Source organism: Mercenaria mercenaria, chromosome 18, assembly GCF_021730395.1.
Source record: "Mercenaria mercenaria strain notata chromosome 18, MADL_Memer_1, whole genome shotgun sequence".
Lineage (NCBI taxonomy): Eukaryota > Metazoa > Mollusca > Bivalvia > Venerida > Veneridae > Mercenaria > Mercenaria mercenaria.
Window position 1 is genome coordinate 8,126,784 of NC_069378.1, and position 18,700 is coordinate 8,145,483.

The 18,700-nt window shown below is 35.3% G+C and overlaps 1 protein-coding gene across 1 annotated transcript in view; it reads right to left on the reverse strand.

Moving 5' to 3' along the window:
- Positions 1 to 172: 172 nt before the first annotated feature.
- The window catches only part of LOC123538336 (uncharacterized), a 66,670-nt gene continuing 48,142 nt past the window's right edge, over positions 173 to 18,700 (reverse strand). Inside the window, exons 12-13 of the mRNA XM_045322357.2 lie at positions 12,107 to 13,284; positions 173 to 10,421 (exon numbers count right to left, since the gene is read on the reverse strand). Coding sequence (XP_045178292.2) covers positions 10,286 to 10,421; positions 12,107 to 13,284 — 1,314 coding nt within the window. The 3' untranslated portion in view covers positions 173 to 10,285. The remainder of the gene's footprint in view (positions 10,422 to 12,106; positions 13,285 to 18,700) is intronic.

Genomic DNA, 18,700 nt, shown 5'->3' on the forward strand with positions numbered 1-18,700 from the left:
GGGCAATTTTCAAGCACTTTTCAAGACAAATTTTGTTTTCAAGGACTTTTCAAGACTGCCCTACATTTTCAAGTACTTTTCAAGCCTGTGCGAACCCTGGCGCACAAAGTGACGACTATATGCTCCCCCCTTCGGGAAGCATAAAAATGATTCTAAAATAAAACACACAGTATTTGCTTTAACTTTATTTACCACATAATTAATTCCTTAGACGAAACAGCATAACAATATTTAAATAAGTCTTTAACAACTTCATATACCCAACAAGCATTCAGATGTATCCGCATCTTAGTATATACAACATGCCCCATTCTTAACCTCACCACACTCCCATAATGCACTAGTATCACACTCCCATAATGCACTTGTAGCAGAGGAATAAACAAAACTTATGAAAGCTTATACCCAGTTTAATATTGCGAGACAATAAGTAATTTTTAATGAATTAACATGCACTGAACTATGTAAAAAACATCTGGTCATTTTAATGTAATTATTTACATTTGAAAAAAAAAGATGCTTTTACTTAAGCAATCTATTTGATTTCAATGAATGTAAAAACAAAAATATCCAGAGCTGTCCATATGACAGCAAGCTCGACTTTTCTCAGTGCTTGACTCTGAATTAGAGTTTTGTTGTAAAAACTTTATAAAACTTTAACCAAAACATTCTAAGTTAAAAAGGGGCAAAGTTCAAATCAGAGTTATGGGGATTATTTCTCCTGGTATATACTTCGATAGTAAATAACTATTTAAAGTTTTAAGTCAAAAGCTTTGATACTAAGTAGTACAGAGATATTTGACTTTATCAAAAACTTTTACCAAAACTTTTTACGTTAAAAAGGGGCAGAACTCTGTCAAAATTCAAATCAAGAGTTATGGAGATTGTTTCTTTTGGTGTAGACTTTGAGAGTAAATAGCTTTGATAGTAACAGAGATATTTGACTTTATTATAAACTTTAACAAATGGCGGGGTCTACTTTTTCTTCTAAAAGGTCGAGCTAGAGACTGTTTGACCATCTGGTCATTCTAATGTGATGCAAATAAGCACATTAATTTTGTAGCTCTAAACAAGGTATGAACATGAAAATGCATGCATCTGTCACCTAAAACTGCTTCCATAACTTCTAACTAACCAAAGTTAGTTTGTGTTTAATTATTTAATTTAATGGTTTATTCTTTTTTAAAGAACAATTACAAAAGAATTACAAAGCAAAATGGACTAGCCCATCAGAAATATTCACTGAGTGCAGTGTAGAATAATGGTACTTGGTTTATATTGATTTAAACTACATACAATAAATGTTCACACATGTACTGCTTCTGAAGCCTAGCAGGTGGTGTGCCAAAGTTGCAGTTCAGAAAATAAAAGCAAAATTTAACTAAAACATAATTTCTCAAATCCAAAATTATTCAATCTGTCCTCTGAAGTTTTAACACAAACTGAAAATTAGAATTAACATATTGCATCTCAAACCCCATACTGTACAAGCCTTTCACTGGTTGTAGGTGCAAATGGGAATATCTGACTCGAGTGACTGTTTCAGCAACTAATTACTTTATGTGATAGATTCTTTTTTGCACATCATATAAAATAAATAATACAAGAAATAAACTAGAGCCATCTTTAAAAGTGGTAACTATCTCCAGATGACACTTTGATACATGGAAAGTAAAATGTAGCGATTTAACAACCTTTGACCTTCAAAAGGTGACCTTGACTTTGTCAAAGTGACCTGTGTTGTGTACTCCAATTGCCATCTTGATGCAGTTAACAATTGCTGCTAGTTTTATGAAAATCCGGTTGTTATGGAGATATGTAGCAGACGCAAATCAATCCTTGAGTCTTAGCATGACGTTAACCTTTGACCTAGTGACCTGGGATGTGCATGTCATCTAGACAAGATTAACAACAGATGCTTATTTTATAAAACTCATCTGAGTGGTTTAGAAGATACAGAGGCGACATAAATTTTAACTACCTGACCTTTGATCTCTAAGTTTGACCTTGAACTTGTCTTGACAAGATTTATGCACTCTGCATAAAAATAATTCCTAGTAGTTTAGACATGAATTTAGCTATCTGACTTTTGACCTTTGATCTAAGAACCAGGCCTGTGTGCTCTGCACATCAACTTGATTAGGTTAACAACTGATGCCAGTTTAATGAAAATCTTCTCAGTGGTTAAGAAGATAATTAAGTAGAAGACACAATGGGATGGAATGAGGAATGGACTGATATACATGTTAATAAAGCTAGTAACTTTCTTTGCAACACTATTATAGAAGCATATCAAATCAAACTGTAGGAAATACAGTGTATATATAACTGAACAGAAATGATGCTATGACTTTTTAAACATGCCAAGTACTTTTTATAAATCTAAACTTCTCAATACAATATTGCTTTGATTTGTAATGTACTATTTACTTACAAAAACATTTTCTCAGATTCAGAGATCTGAAATGGCTCTTTAATTAGCACTAATACATCTGTTAATGAGAGAATGGAAGATTTCATGTAAAAACACACTATCCTATCAACATATTCTGTTCTAACATGCGTATCTATGCCTACATAGGTCTGAGGATCTAAATTAAATTTTACACAAGCATAATATGCACAAAAAAAGTTATTCATAAGCAATTTTTCTCTTTCTTCCCCCAAAGAAGAACATGAGCTGTCCGTAAGACAGCCAATGCTCGACTATTCAAATTGTTGTCCTTGAAACAGGGATATTACCCTCAATGTTAAAATATCTACAGAGTTTCAATACAGTATTTGCTATAGTGTTGGAGATAGTAACTAGCATGCAAAACTTCAACCTTGATTTTCCAAAAGGGGGCATAATTTGTCCAAAATATACATCAGAGTTATGGGACTTGATACTGTGAGTTTGGTTATTGATCTAGAAAAAGAAAAAAGAAGTTTCAAAGCTATATGCCTTTAAATAATAGCTATATGTACCTGCAAGCAAAACTTTAATTCGATATCTGTATTAGTTTTGTATGCAAAACTTTAACAAGGATTTTCTAAGTCCAAAATGGGGCATAATTTGGCCAAAATACATGTCAGAGTTATGGGACTTGACCCAAATAGGTTGGTAACTGACCAAGAAAAAGAAAATATAAGTTTCAAAGCTATATGCCTTTAAATTATAGCTATACGTACTTGCATGCAAAACTTTAACCAAGGTGTGACGCCTATGCCGACATCAGTATGAGTAGAAAAGCTGGGGCTATTCTTCAAATAGTCAGCTAAAAATAATTGTTGAACTATTCAATTTTGTTAAATGGATATTGCAGAAAACAGTTATCACAAAACGATGTTTATGGGTGTTTAACAGTCTTCTGAAATTTTACACAACAAAAAAATCTTGTTCTATACCCACTCATATAATAAACTTCCAAATTAAAGTCCCTTTCAAATAAACCAAAATCATGCAAAAAATCTTATTCCAAAATATGTAAGCTAATTATTAATAAGCTTGAAATATTATCGACTCAATAATTGAGCCGCGCCACAAGAAAACCAACATAGTGGTTTTGCTAACAGTTTCTCTATTTCCAATAGGCTTTGAAAGCGAACAGCATGGATCCTGACCAGACTGCGCGGATGCGCAGGCTGGTCTGGATCCATGCTGGTCGCAAAGCCACTATGTTGGTTTTCTCATGGCGCAGCTCAATTACAGTCATAAATAAACAAAAACTCTCATAATATTTCTCCAAACTGATGTAATGTAGATATATAATAAAGCAAACTATTAACAAATATATATATATATGAAACTATAAACAACATCAACTGAATAATATTACATTAAAAAATATGATAAATGTTTAACTGGAAATTTTAAATTAAAACTAATTCTATACAAAACTAATAAATGTCAAATGCTATGTAAAACATTTGGTCAATCATCATGAAACATAAACAGTTAAAACATTTTTCTTTTCTTTTCTTTAAAACAGACAGAACAAAGAGACCGAAACTTTTTAATTGAATATGTATTCATTTTTAATATATCTATATTTAAACAAGCATCTAAGTCAAAATTGAGAAAAATTGCAATTTTAACTAAATTTAAACATACACATTTGTAAAGCACTTGTAAAACTTAAGTTTGCAGTTTACCACAATATATTCACATTTGCATGTAGCAAGTTACTCACTTATTTTATTGGACAATTTTAGCAGATGCTCATTATGTATATTATGGAATAAATACTTGTATATACATCTTAAAATCTCCACATCTTTATTTACACATAAAACATCTCTAACATTGTTTACCCTATACAAATGCCTTATTCCGTTTTACTTCTTGCCATATAAGCAGCATATTTCATTTTGTCAAAATGCAAAAAAGGGATCTATTTTTTTTTTCAGAAGTTTGGTAATTCTTAAAAAAATATTTTTTCTGTTACACTAGATATACCATTTCAAGTGCACTCAATGTTTATTTGGTAAAAAAAAAGTTGTCAGAGCAGTAAAAAATTCAAAATGCTATGAGAAAAGTACCTCCACCCATTATTTTTATATCTTGTTACTAAATAAAACATCTTTCTGGAAAATGGTACATTTTTGCATGAAGACTCAAATATACTTAAAACATAAAAAAAACAACTAAAAGGTGATTTTAAGTCACCTGTCCTGCATTTTAAACCAACGTGAATTTATTATTATGAAAGAAATGAAGTTATAAAATCACATTGCTCACAATGCAGGACACATAAACACTTTCAAAGCAATGCCACTTGACCTTTGATCTGAAATAAAAAATAATAGGTGCCATCTAATTACCACACTTGATCCTCCTATGAAGTCTGGCAACTGTAAGCACTAGCCTTCTTCAGTTACTGATCAGATTCAAGAGATCAGATTGACCTTAACCTTAGATCTACAAATTACAAAAGTCGTCTACTGACCACGGGAAATCACCCTATAATGTCTGATCACTGCAGGCCCAATCATTTGCCACTTGTTTAGCAAAAATATTTAAGCAAACTATGACCCTAACCTTTGACTACTGAACACCAAAACAATAGGGGCCATCTTCTTGAGCATAAGCAGTTTGACCTCTGCTTGCACAAGCCATCTCTTGTTACTGAGCGGAGTTTGGTTACTATAGGCCAAGCCTTCTCCAGTTATTAAGTGGAAAGTAATAACATTCTAAAAGTCACTCTGACCTTGACCTTTGACATACTGACCCCAGGAACAATACGGGGCCATATACTGACCACAGGCAATCTTCATATGAATTTTAATAACTGCCCAAGACTTCTCCAGTTCTGAAAATCAATGTATCTTTGACCTTTGACCAGACGACCCTAAAATAATAGGGGTCATCTATTCACCACACACACTCCTCCTTTGAAGTTTGACCACTCTAGATCCAAGCCTTCTCCAATGAAGATGGACTGACTGATGGACATTAGCAAAACAATATACCCCTCTTCTTTGAAGAGCGGCATAATTTCTTTGAAAACTGGCATAATAAATAAATAAGCAAGCACAAATCAAAACACTACTTTATGATACCACATTTATACATTCTCAACACAAATCTTAAATTGGCAAGTTCCCAGTTTTAAAGGTATGTCCATTTTTTCTTTCTAAATTTAGACAGCACTTCTGTTTGTTAGAAATTGTAAATATAAAATAAATCAAAACCATTCTGAAAGCTTAGTATTCTTATAAACATACTATCATTTATCTATCATGATATAAGCCGCGCCATGAGAAAACCAAGATAGTGCATTTGCAACCAGCATGGATCCAGACCAGCCTGCGCATCCGCGAAGTCTATGTTGGTTTTCTCATGGTGCAGCTCATGTATTGTTTTATGACTTGATTACATTGATTCTGTGATTATAATGACGTATATCAGGAGGCATGCCCATTTCAACACTCACTTTTCTGTTTTTGTCTGGTTTAGAGTCACACTGACACAATTTAGGACAAATGGTGACTTTTCCAGCTTTTGACAGTGGCAGAAACGCCCAGGTTTCCCCTCCGTGCATTATTTCATCACAGGCGGGCACTTGGGTAGAACCATCAACCTTCTGTAAGCTAACTAGATGGATCCGCACATAGAGAATTCTACTCCCCATGTGAAGTTTTGAACCCACAACGATGAGGAGCAAGTGATTCCATTTAAAGATTAAGTCTAGAAACTACAACCTAGTCTAATAATTTGTTTATTGCACTGTATATATATTCAGAGTTGTAGATAGCCCTTCGCCAAATGCTCTAAGGTTTACAACTGTCAAAACTGGATATGTGTAGGACACTTGTGACCCACTTACAATCATTACATAGTCATAATTTATTTGCTGACAATATAAAACATCGGGAATAAACTTCAGGTCCACAACTCTGCATGCTCTCTAGTTCTAATACTTCTTGAAATGTACGCACCACAAACTTTTAGTCTTTGACAATGTCAAGGACCATAACTCGTGCCTGACTGAGCGAAATTCAAAAAAAATAAACTTAGGTTCACAACTTAACATGCTGAATAACAGTCCTATAATGTTTGATGTTCCTAGGCCAAATACTTTTTGACATATATATGAATCAAACCTTTAGGTTCTTTAAGCATACAAACTGACTCAAGGGCAATAACTCTGCTCTTACTGAGAGAAGTCTAAAACAATTCTCTAGATCCAAAATTCAACATGTTCAATAAGAATTCTAAAGTGTTTGACGACTCTAGCTCAAACACATTTTAGATATCAAGATACAAGTTTGGATAGACATACGGACCAAGGCAAACGTATGTTTTAAATGCTAGATAGATGCACAGCTTGAAACTAAGACATTTAAAAGTCAAATATCAGAATAATCATTTTCATTCAAAAATGGCTTTAAATATCAGATAATTATAACCAAATGTCACTGATATACCAGGTACATACAATTTTCATTTTATCAGTTTCCTCGACTTGTTGACCACAGCAAAACTTATCTGTGCTAGACAATTACACTAAATATCCTTCAAAGTTTTATACATGTATTAACAGATTGGTCAGTGACCTACCATCCCATGCTTAAACAGATTTCTGGCAACAAACAATTGTTAACTTACTTATGAAAATTAACACAAGTAATGTTTGAAAAGAAATGCAACCAATCTTTATACCTGTTCGAAAAAACTTTTGGAATACAGTTGTAAACTTTAAGTTTTAGTTTATATTCAGTCCAAATTCCACAGGAATAAAAAAAAAAAAAAAAAAAAAAACTTTGTTGCTTAAAACTGGTTAAGGTACTATCCAATCTGACTAAAGAACATGATCTTCATATGCATAGTGTTAATAGGAGATGATTTCAATCAGATTAGAGTAGTCATATCCACTTGCGATACAATGTAGTCTGATCTGCATGTTGACCTCGAGCAGATGCTTTGTTTAGATGGCTACAAAAATGCAGCTGAGTTCCATTATTCAACAACCAAATGTGGAAAGATGTAATTGTGTCTGCGTTAATCTTACAAAGTTTTATTTTTTTAGAGTTGTCTGAACAGCCCACTAACAGTTGACAATGACTCTAAATGTAGGTACATAGTAGCATAGAGAGATATGAAAACCCAAACTGGAGCTATAGTATGAGAAAAAAGAAAAACTTTGGACTGAAAAAAAAAACAACGTATTAATTATATGATTTGAAAAGGAAATATGGTTACAAAGTTACAAAACACTGCCAAACATTAAACTTCAAACAAAACATTTTTGTCTTCTTTTTTTTTTTTTAATAAATTTATATACACCTAAAAAGTGGGGTCCAAAATGCCCCATTTTCTAGCTGAAGAACTGACTAGTTGCTAATGAGATGAAAAGTGACACAAACTGGAACTGTTTAGGAAAATGTCAATACACAGTCGTTTTCAAAATAAAACCCTAGTTACATAACTTTTCAAACACCCCTTGTGGCAATTTTAACACAACTCCACATTTTGGGGCAAATTCCTCACAAAGTTAAAAAAACATATTGTAAACATGTCCTTTAGTTAAAACCGGAGGCATTTACAATTGTAATGAATCCATTTAAGTATCTAAAACTATATTTTGAAATGAGTAGGAGTCTGACACACAAGCACAATCTACATGAGTTTTTGCATTTGATGCAAGTTTTACATCTACTGTCAATACTATAGGCTACATTATACCCAAAGTCTGTGTGAATAATGACATTCCAAAATATTAATCCCACCATGAAAAAGTGGCTAGAATGGTGAATATCTTAAGTGGCTTTTACTTTGCATTGAACCCCACCAGGAATAAGTGGCTAGAATGGTGAATATCTTAAGTGGCTTTGACTCTGCATTGAAACTGACATTTTAAACAGTATGCTAAGGTTCAGTTCAATACTTTTTCTACAAAGAATTGTAAGAAAGACAGAAGCATTGCCAGTTCTATCAATTAATACAATTTGTGATAGTTTTTTTCGTGGTTTGATTTCTGTTTCCATATGCCAGATTGGGCTTAATTCTATGATTTAGGGATATATATTGCTACATCAACACTTCCTGTGATTCAAATGTGCAGAACAACCTTATATTTAACTTTTCACTGTGAAAAACCTTTATACACATTCACAGAATGTAAGAGTAGGATAACATCCTTACAAAACAGAACAAAATACAATAAAACTCACTAACAATTATATTAATAAAAAAAATGAGTTCAGGATTTTTAATGCTGTATTCAAGCCAAAATATTTTCAAGCTTTAAAAAAAAAAAAATCAAATATTACAATAAAATTTACAAAAAAAACCCCACAGTTTATTAAGTTAGTCAGAAATGTGTTCATACAATTGCTGGTGTATCAATTTAGAAGGACTTTGTTTCTACAAAGGATATATCCAAATATTAATGTTGATTCCAATGTCTCCCCAACCCAACAAGTGTGGATATGTGCTCATTAAGAATCCACTAACATTAAGATTAAATCCACATCAGTTATACATCAATCTTAAGCTAATTGTCTATCAACACTCTTTTAATTCAACTATTCAGACCCTCTGAAATGCTGGCATGTATTTAACTGTATTCAAATCATTACCAACAATTCCTGAAGACTCCAAAAATTCAAATAACAGTGTTGACCTACATCAACTCTTTAGAAATTTTTGTTTAAATATAATACTATAAACATGTAAATCTGACTGGAATATATTCCTATAATTGGTATCAATTAGAGAAATCAACAAAGTTTAATCCACATAACTTTTGGAGAAAACTTCCTTTTCACACTGATATAAGTGCTTGTCACAGCAAAGCAATACTAGAAACTTTTCATAGATTTAACCACTTATTTTCTAAAACTGTGATATTATTAATATTCGTGGGGGACTAATTTTCCTGGATTTTTGTGGTTGAGTCAATCCATGAAATTTAATTCCAATGAACAAGTAAAATTCCCATTCATTTTATGTTCAAAAGTTGAAATCCACAAATTCATATCCCCACGGAATTGCCATTCTGACCAAAACCACTAAATTTCATGCCCACGAAATTAAATGATTTTACAGTATGATCAAAAGATTGCCTATCAAAGAATTTCCATAGCAACTTGAATCAAACAGTATGTTTCCACCATTATGACATGATTCAGTTCTTTAAAAGTATATGTTCATATAGGGTTTCAAGCATAAGCAGTTACTGTATTCAGTCTTGTGCCAAATTAAATATCACAAAACAATTTTTACAAATTTTGATATTTTCCGAAATTTCACTGATGTCATATAGAAAGAACGAAAAACTGAAGAAAAAAGAAATTCGCAGGTTCAACCCTTTTCAATGCACAGGCTTATAAATTTTATCATTGCAACACTGTGTAGCATAATGTATTAGGTACTAAAAAAACAAAATTTTGCAAAATATATGCTACAGTACTTCAACTCTCAGTTTTATAGATGTTTTAATAAAAGTCTGAAATACTGGCAAGAGTATGGGAATGTTAACTGGTGATTTTTAATATGGCACATGACTTTACATAAAAGGTATCTTATCAACCTATATGACTAATACACTTTTTAGTCGATTTCAATAGGGGTATAGAACAAAGAAGAAATGATTTTCCCTAAATCAACAATTCTTTTGTTATTCTTTAAATTACTTTGTCACTAGAAAGTTTATCTTACAGATGTTTTTCAACATTTTTACAGCAGCAACTCTACATTCTCTACCACTGGAAATAAGAAAGCATGCCTTGTTCTATTTCATGTGTCTGAGCAGAGAAATCTTCCTTCACTTGAAGAGTCAAAAAGGGAGATAATAACATGTTAAGAAATTACTTCCTCTTTAATGTTTTGTATTAAGTCATTGCTTGACGCATCAACAGATCCACTGGACTGAGAACTGGACTGTGACAATCCGTTGGGCTGAGCCAAATTTAAGGGAATATCACCTCCACTACACCTGTGAAAATATATAAAAGTATAATGATTAATTATGTTTTAAATGGGAGACTATAGAGAATAAACTGCTAGATAGAATCTGTCTTTGCTTCATCTGTTAATCTTGAAGATACTATGCAAATTAAGATATTAACCCTTAGCCTGCTGGCGGCAGATGATTCTGCCTTTGCGACCAGTGCAGACCAAGATCAGCCTGCACATCCGTGCAGTCTGATCATGGTCTGCACTGTTCGCTATTCAGTCAGTAAATTTTCAGTCAAAAACCCCTTTGAGTAATAAGTGGTACTGTCCAAATTGAAAGATGGACCAGTCCATTATAGAAATATAGCTGGTTAAGGGTTAAGGATACAAAGGCAATAGAACATGTCAAAACAAATGCAAATCATAGCAGGGTTACTTTGTAAAAAGATTACCATATTGTCTCAAAATACATCTTTCATTTGGTTACAGAATTTACTCTAGAATTTTCTGTACATAATTATATGTGTGTCCATAGGACACAGGTGACCCCCCCCCCCACACCACTCCTGTCACTGTACATGGATTTATACTCAAAGTAATTTTTTTTTAAGTTGTCTTCACACAAACTTTTAAGAACTTTATGTGTATTTTTTACATAGTAAAGGACCATAACTCTGGCCTAGCTGAGTAAAATCCCAAAGAGAATATCCCCTGCAAAACTTCATAGGCTATAAAACAATCCTCTAATGTTTTATGACTCTAGGTTAAGTACATTTCAACATACATGCAGCACAAACTTTTATTAACTGACTAAGTCAAGGGTCATAACTCTGGTCTTACAAAGTGAAAAAAAATCTCTTGCATGATAATATTCCTACATGCTTTCATGACTCTACGAGAATGTTCTTAAAATTTATGCAACACAAGCACTTAATGTGTATCTTTCACTAAGTCAAGGACCGTAACTCCAATCTGGCTGATTGAAATCCCAAACAGAACATCAGGTGTGCAGCTTCACATTCTATCTAACAATCCCTAATGTTTTATGACTCTTAAAGTCAAATACTTTCTGAGATATGTGTGACACAAACTTGTATCCCATTTATGCTTATCTTTGACAATCAAGGGCCATAACTCTAGTCTGACTGATAAAAACCCAGAACAAAGTCCCAGCTTCATATATGCTTAATAATATTCCTATAAAGTTTCATGACCCTAGGTCATATACTTTTTGAGATATGTGCAGCAACTTTTATGCTTTTTTTAATGCCTATTTGTTTACTAAGTAAAGGGCTGACTGAGTAGTATCTCTAACAAAACCCCAGATGCAAAGCTTCACATGCTGAATAATGTAATGTTTCATAATACTGGGTTAAATACTTTTAAAGATACATGAGACACTAACTTAGGCCATTTTTATGCATATTTTCACTAAGTCAAGAGCCATAACTCTGGTCTGTGTGACCTCCAATGCTGAATAACAATCCTGTGAAATTTGATGAATCTTGGTCAAACACTTTTTGAGATATGAACGACACAAATCTGGACAGACGGACGGACGGACACGGGCAACTGTAAGTGCTCCCCCATTAGCAAATACTCGGTTGTATATTATTTTGTTTTTGTATGACTGGTTATTGTGACCTTGTCCTACTGATCCTAAGAGTTTAATAATAACCACTGGTAAACAAATAAAGATATTTTAAAAATTTGCTTTAATCTTACCTTCTTAACTGCTGTGTATTACCTCCATATACCATCTGCTGCATGCCCGCCAAGTGCTCATTATACTGTGGAGCTCTTGTACCATGTTGCTGCATCATTATCTGCTGGTATATCATGTAAGGGTTCTGCATCATGACTGACTGTGGATCAAAACCTGTGTGAGTAGTAAAACCCGGGTACATTTGCTGCTGCTGCTGCTGTTGCTGCTGCTGTTGCTGCTGCTGCTGTTGCTGCTGTTGCAGCTGCTGCTGACCATTTCTGAAGTGCTGGATCTCCTGCTGAGACAGGCCTTGCTTGTGACCGTTCTCCGCACTACTCGTCCTGACCTGTTTGTTATTGGACAGAAAAGCACTACTATCAACTATGTGAAACTGCTCGCCCCTTGACTGTTGTGTATCATGTCTATTGAGGATGTTTTGCAAGCATGGATGGTCTTTACGCATGGACTGCGTCATATTTAATGTTGTGGATGAACTCTGCGGACTGTGATTCACAAATGGGGCCTTAGGCACAGACAGAACTATGTTGTTTGGTGATATACTATTGTGATTTTTCATTGCATCCACTACACTGTTTGGATTGCTGGCATTTTGTGGCTGCTGTTGGATATGATGAAGATTAAAGCTCTGCGTACCCGCCGCATGCTGCGGACCAGCCGCAATCTGAAATGCAGGATGAATGTTCGGGCTGTATTGGGGACCAGACTTCAATTGGGCAAGCAATTGTGGATGGGCATCACGAGCAGATTTCTTACATTTTTCACTATTTAATTCATTTTCTGTCAATGTGTTAGATGAGTTATCACCAACACCAATGTCCTCACTCTCCATTTGTTCTACATCATGAAGAGATAAATTTTCCATCTGTCTTGTCTCCTCGCTCTGTGCAATAGGATGCTTCCTCATTTTGTCAAATTTTTTGTGATAGACTTCCTCTGTTTTAATCTCCATTTCTGGAGAGTTTCTTGAAGAGTTGTTTGGTGAGATCGCTCTATTTGACTCTAAATTAAATTTATCTCCTCCATGCTGTGTAGAAAAGTCCTCGACTGTGACAGATACCTTCGGCGCTTCCGGCTTGTCTTGCCTGCCAAGAAGATTTGAACCCCATGTTAAAGAGGTTGGCATATTAAGATGGGGCACCTGCTCAAAAGCACTTTTTCCACTTCCAATGTGACTTCGCTAAAATAAGAAAGAAAAGGTTACTTTATAAACATATATGTATACAGCAGACATTGTTTTTAGAAACTACACAAAGAACCACTGAAAAGTGGTCTCTTAACAGATTCTGGTTAATTCAGAATAACAAGTAATATGTTGAACTGCTGATATGTTGAACTGTTGATATATTGAACTGCTGGTATGCTGAACTGTTGATATATTGAACTGCTGATATATTGACCTGCTGATATGTTGAACTGCTGATATATTGAACTGCTGGTATGCTGAACTGTTGATATATTGACCTGCTGATATGTTGAACTGCTGATATATTGAACTGCTGGTATGCTGAACTGCTGATATATTGACCTGCTGATATGTTGAACTGCTGATATATTGAACTGCTGGTATGCTGAACTGCTGATATATTGAACTGCTGGTATGTTGAACTGCTGATATGTTGAACTGCTGATATATTGAACTGCTGATATGTTGAACTGCTGATATATTGAACTGCTGGTATGTTGAACTGCTGATATATTGACCTGCTGATATGTTGAACTGCTGATATATTGAACTGCTGGTATGCTGAACTGCTGGTATGTTGAACTGCTGATATATTGACCTGCTGATATGTTGAACTGCTGATATATTGAACTGCTGGTATGCTGAACTGCTGATATATTGACCTGCTGATATATTGAACTGCTGGTATGTTGAACTGCTAATATATTGAACTGCTGATATGTTGAACTGCTGATATATTGAACTGCTGGTATGTTGAACTGCTAATATATTGACCTGCTGATATGTTGAACTGCTGATATATTGAACTGCTGATATATTGACCTGCTGATATATTGAACTGCTGGTATGTTGAACTGCTAATATATTGAACTGCTGATATGTTGAACTGCTGATATATTGAACTGCTGGTATGCTGAACTGCTGATATATTGACCTGCTGATTGACTGAATTGCTGGTATATTGGACTGCTGATATAGTTTTTTTTATATGGTTAATATGTCTTTCAGTCCACTGACCTTTGAAAATGTTTGTTTGCTTAACTGTTATAAAGGTTAAGTATATATGTGGGCAAACCTATCCTCTAGTAAGACTGGTGTGAAAATTTTGTACACCGTGGTTTAACAGATTTTTATGCAGATATCTTTACATGCTTTGACCAGTTTCGGGTGGTTGCTGATCGTGTAATGAACAAGAGGACCATGATGGTCCTGAATCGCTCACCTCTTCCCACATGACCCAGTTTTGAGTATGACGTCGTTTTTTCTATTATTTGACCTACTGACCTAGTTTTTGAGCTCATGTGACCCAGTTTTGAACCTGACCTAGATATTATCAAGATAAAAATTCAGACCAATTTTCATGAAGATCCATTGAAAAATATGGTCTCTAGAGAGGTCACAAGGTTTTTCTATTATTTGACCTACTGACCTAGTTTTCGAAGGTATGAGACCCTGTTTTGAACTTTATCTAGATATCATCAAGGTGAACATTCTCACTAATTTTCATGAAGATCTCATGAAAAATATGGCCTCTAGAGAGGTCACAAGGTTTTTCTATTCTTATACCTACTGGCCTAGTTTTTGACCGCATGTGACCCAGTTTCGAAACTGACCTAGATATCATCAGGGTGAACATTCAGATCAATTTTCATGAAGATCCATTGAAAAATATGGCCTCTAGAGAAGTCAAAAGATTTTAATAATTTTAGACCTACTGACCTAGTTTTTGAAGGCACGTGACCCACTTTCGAACTTGTCCTAGATATCATCAAGATGAACATTCAGACCAACTTTCATACAGATCCCATGAAAAGTATGGCCTCTAGAGAGTTCACAAGGTTTTTTTATTATTTGACCTACTGACCTAGTTTTTTAAGGCACGTGACCCAGTTTCAAATCTGATCTAGATATCATCAAGGTGAACACTCTGACCAATTTTTATGGAGATCCATTCACAAGTATGGCCTCTAGAGAGGTCACAAGGTTTTTCTATTTTAAGACCTACTGACCTAGTTTTTGACCGCACATGACCCTGTTTCAAACTTGAACTAGATATCATCAAGATGAACATTCAGACCAATTTTCATACAGATCCCATGAAAAATATGGCCTTTAGAGAGGTCACAAGGTTTTTCTATTATTTGACCTACTGACCTAGTTTTTGAAGGCATGTGACCCACTTTCGAACTTGTCCTAGATATCATCAAGATGAACATTCAGACCAACTTTCATACAGATCCCATAAAAAATATGGCCTCTAGAGAGGTAACAAGGTATTTCTATTATTTGACCTACTGACCTAGTTTTTGACGGCATGTGACCCACTTTCAAACTTGACCTAGATATCATCAAGGTGAACATTCTGACCAATTTTCATGAAGATCTCATGAAATATATGGCCTCTAGAGAGGTCACAAGGTTTTTCTATTTTTAGACCTACTGACCTAGTTTTTGACCACACGTGACCCAGTTTCGAACTTGACCTAGATATCACCAAGACGAACATTCAGACTAACTTTCATACAGATCCCATGAAAAATATGGCCTTTAGAGAGGTCACAAGGTTTTTCTATTATTTGACCTACTGAACTAGTTTTTGACGGCACGTGACCCAGTTTCGAACATGACCTAGATATCATCAAGGTGAACGTTCTGGCCAATTTTCATGAAGATCTTGAGAAATATATGGCCTCTAGTGAGGTCACAAGGTTTTTCTATTTTTAGACCTACTGACCTAGTTTTTGAAGGCACGTGACCCAGTTTCGAACTTGACCTAGATATCATCAAGGTGAACATTCTGACCAATTTTCATGAAGATCTTGTGAAACATATGGCCTCTAGAGAGGTCACAAGGTTTTTCTATTTTTAGACCTACTGACCTAGTTTTTGATGGCATGTGACCCAGTTTCAAACTTGACCTAGATATCATCAAGATGAACATTCTGACCAACTTTCATGAAGATCCCATGAAAAATGTGACCTCTAGAGTGGTCACAAGCAAAAGTTTATGGACGGACGCACGGACGCACTGACAGACGACGGACACTGCGCGATCACAAGAGCTCACCTTGTCACTTTGTGACAGGTGAGCTAAAAATTCATTAAACAGGATGTATTTTTATAGAAACAAGAGCTGTCTCCGTAGGATGATACATGCCCCCGATGGCACTTTGAATGAATAGTTATGGCTGATGTTAGAGTTTAGGACCTTTGACCTACGGAGCTGGGTCTTGTGCGCGACACATCATCTTACTGTGTCACACATTCAAGCATAGTTATTTTAAAATCCATGCATGAATGACAAAGATATGGACCGGACATGCCCATCAATGCACAATCATGAAAAATGATCTTTAACGTCTAAGTGTGACCTTGACCTTTGAGCTACGGACCTGGGTCTTGCGTGTGACATGTCGTCTTACTGTGGTACACATTCATGCCAAGTTATTTGAAAATCCATCCATCGATGACAAAGATATGGACCGGACACACCCATCAATGCGCTATCCTTTAACGTCTAAGTGTGACCTTGACCTTTGAGCTACGGACCTGGGTCTTGCGCACTGCACGTCGTCTTACTGTGGTACACATTCATGCCAAGTTATTTGAAAATCCATCCATCGATGACAAAGATATGGATAGGACACGCCCATCAATGCACTATCCTTTAACGTCTAAGTGTGACCTTGACCTTTGAGCTACGGACCTGGGTCTTGCGCACTGCACGTTGTCTTACTGTGGTACACATTCATGCCAAGTTATTTGAAAATCCATCCATCGATGACAAAGATATGGACCGGACACGCCCATCAATGCACTACCCTTTAACGTCGAAGTGTGACCTTGACCTTTGAGCTACGGACCTGGGTCTTGCGCACTGCACGTCGTCTTACTGTGGTACACATTCATGCCAAGTTTTTTGAAAATCAATCCATCGATGACAAAGATATGGACCGGACACTAAAATTGCGGACAGACCGACAGACAGACAGACGGTTCAAAAACTATATGCCTCCCTTCGGGGGCATAAAAAGGTTCAGGCTGGATTTCTAGTGGCTGTTTAATAGAAAAGTTGCTTAATATACAGGTGGTCACATGTAAGATGTCAGCCATACACTGCCTATAAATTAAACCTTCATTTTATATGGGAACAATATAGTATCATTTTGAAGATACATCTCTATATACAGCACATAAGATCCACTATGAACAACTGTAAAATGTTTCAATGAGTATAAAATTTATTTTATATCTTTTTTCCCACCAAAAAAAAACATTACTATTTCTCATACAGTTTTAAAGGACTTTCGTTTGAAGCCAGTCAACTCTTGTATGCTATGGTTTTCTTTAACAGTGATTTGATAAATAATCTGTATCATTATATGAGCCGCGCCATGAGAAAACCAACATAGTGCATTTGCGATCAGCATAGATCCAGACCAGCCTACACATCTGTGCAGTCTGGTAAGGATCCATGCTGTTCGCTTTCAAAGCCTATTGCAATTAGAGAAACTGTTAGCGAACAGCATGGATCCTGGCCAGACTGCGCAGATGCGCAGGCTGGTCTGGATCCATGCTGGTCACAAAAGCACTATGTTGGTTTTCTCATGGTGCGGCTCATACGTAAAAGCTGCAGCACAGGCGGATGCTTACATGAGTTTGATAGAGGGTTACACAAAGAGCATTTAGGTGAAATTATTTTGAATTCTGTCGAGAAATTTCAAAAGTGATTTTAAAAGGTTTCCTTACAGCTGTATAGAGAACACTAGCCCTGACACTTGGCAGCCTTACAGCTGTATACAGAACACTAGCCCTGACACTAGGCAGCCTTACAGCTGTATACAGAACACTAGCCCTGACACTAGGCAGCCTTACAGCTGTATACAGAACACTAGCCCTGACACTTGGCAGCCTTACAGCTGTATAGAGAACACTAGCCCTGCCCCTAGGCAGCCATGTTTGTAACAAATCAACTTGTCTTAAAGAAATGTTGTAGAGGGTTATGTAAGGAATAAGGCTTTGAATTATTTCAAAATCTGGCCAGCAGTTCTTCAAACTTTCCCATATTATATAAGGGTGTTAAATGAATAGGAGTGCAAAATTGTTTTAAATGAAACAGAATATATGAAAGACACTGGCGGAATGTATATAATGAACATTATTGTGAAACCATTTTAAAATTGAGCCAGTTGTTTCTTGGGTGAAGATTTTCAAAGTTTTCTATACAGCCACAGAGAAGAAACTGGCCCTTCCCATTGGCAGCCATGTTTTTGTTCAACAAAACAGAATGATTTCAAGGCATTTGGTAGAGGGAAACAAAAGGAACATTTCTGTGAAATTATTGCAATGCAACCTTGTGGTTTGTGAGGATATTTTTAGTTTTACCATTTGAAATTTTTTTTTTCATGTA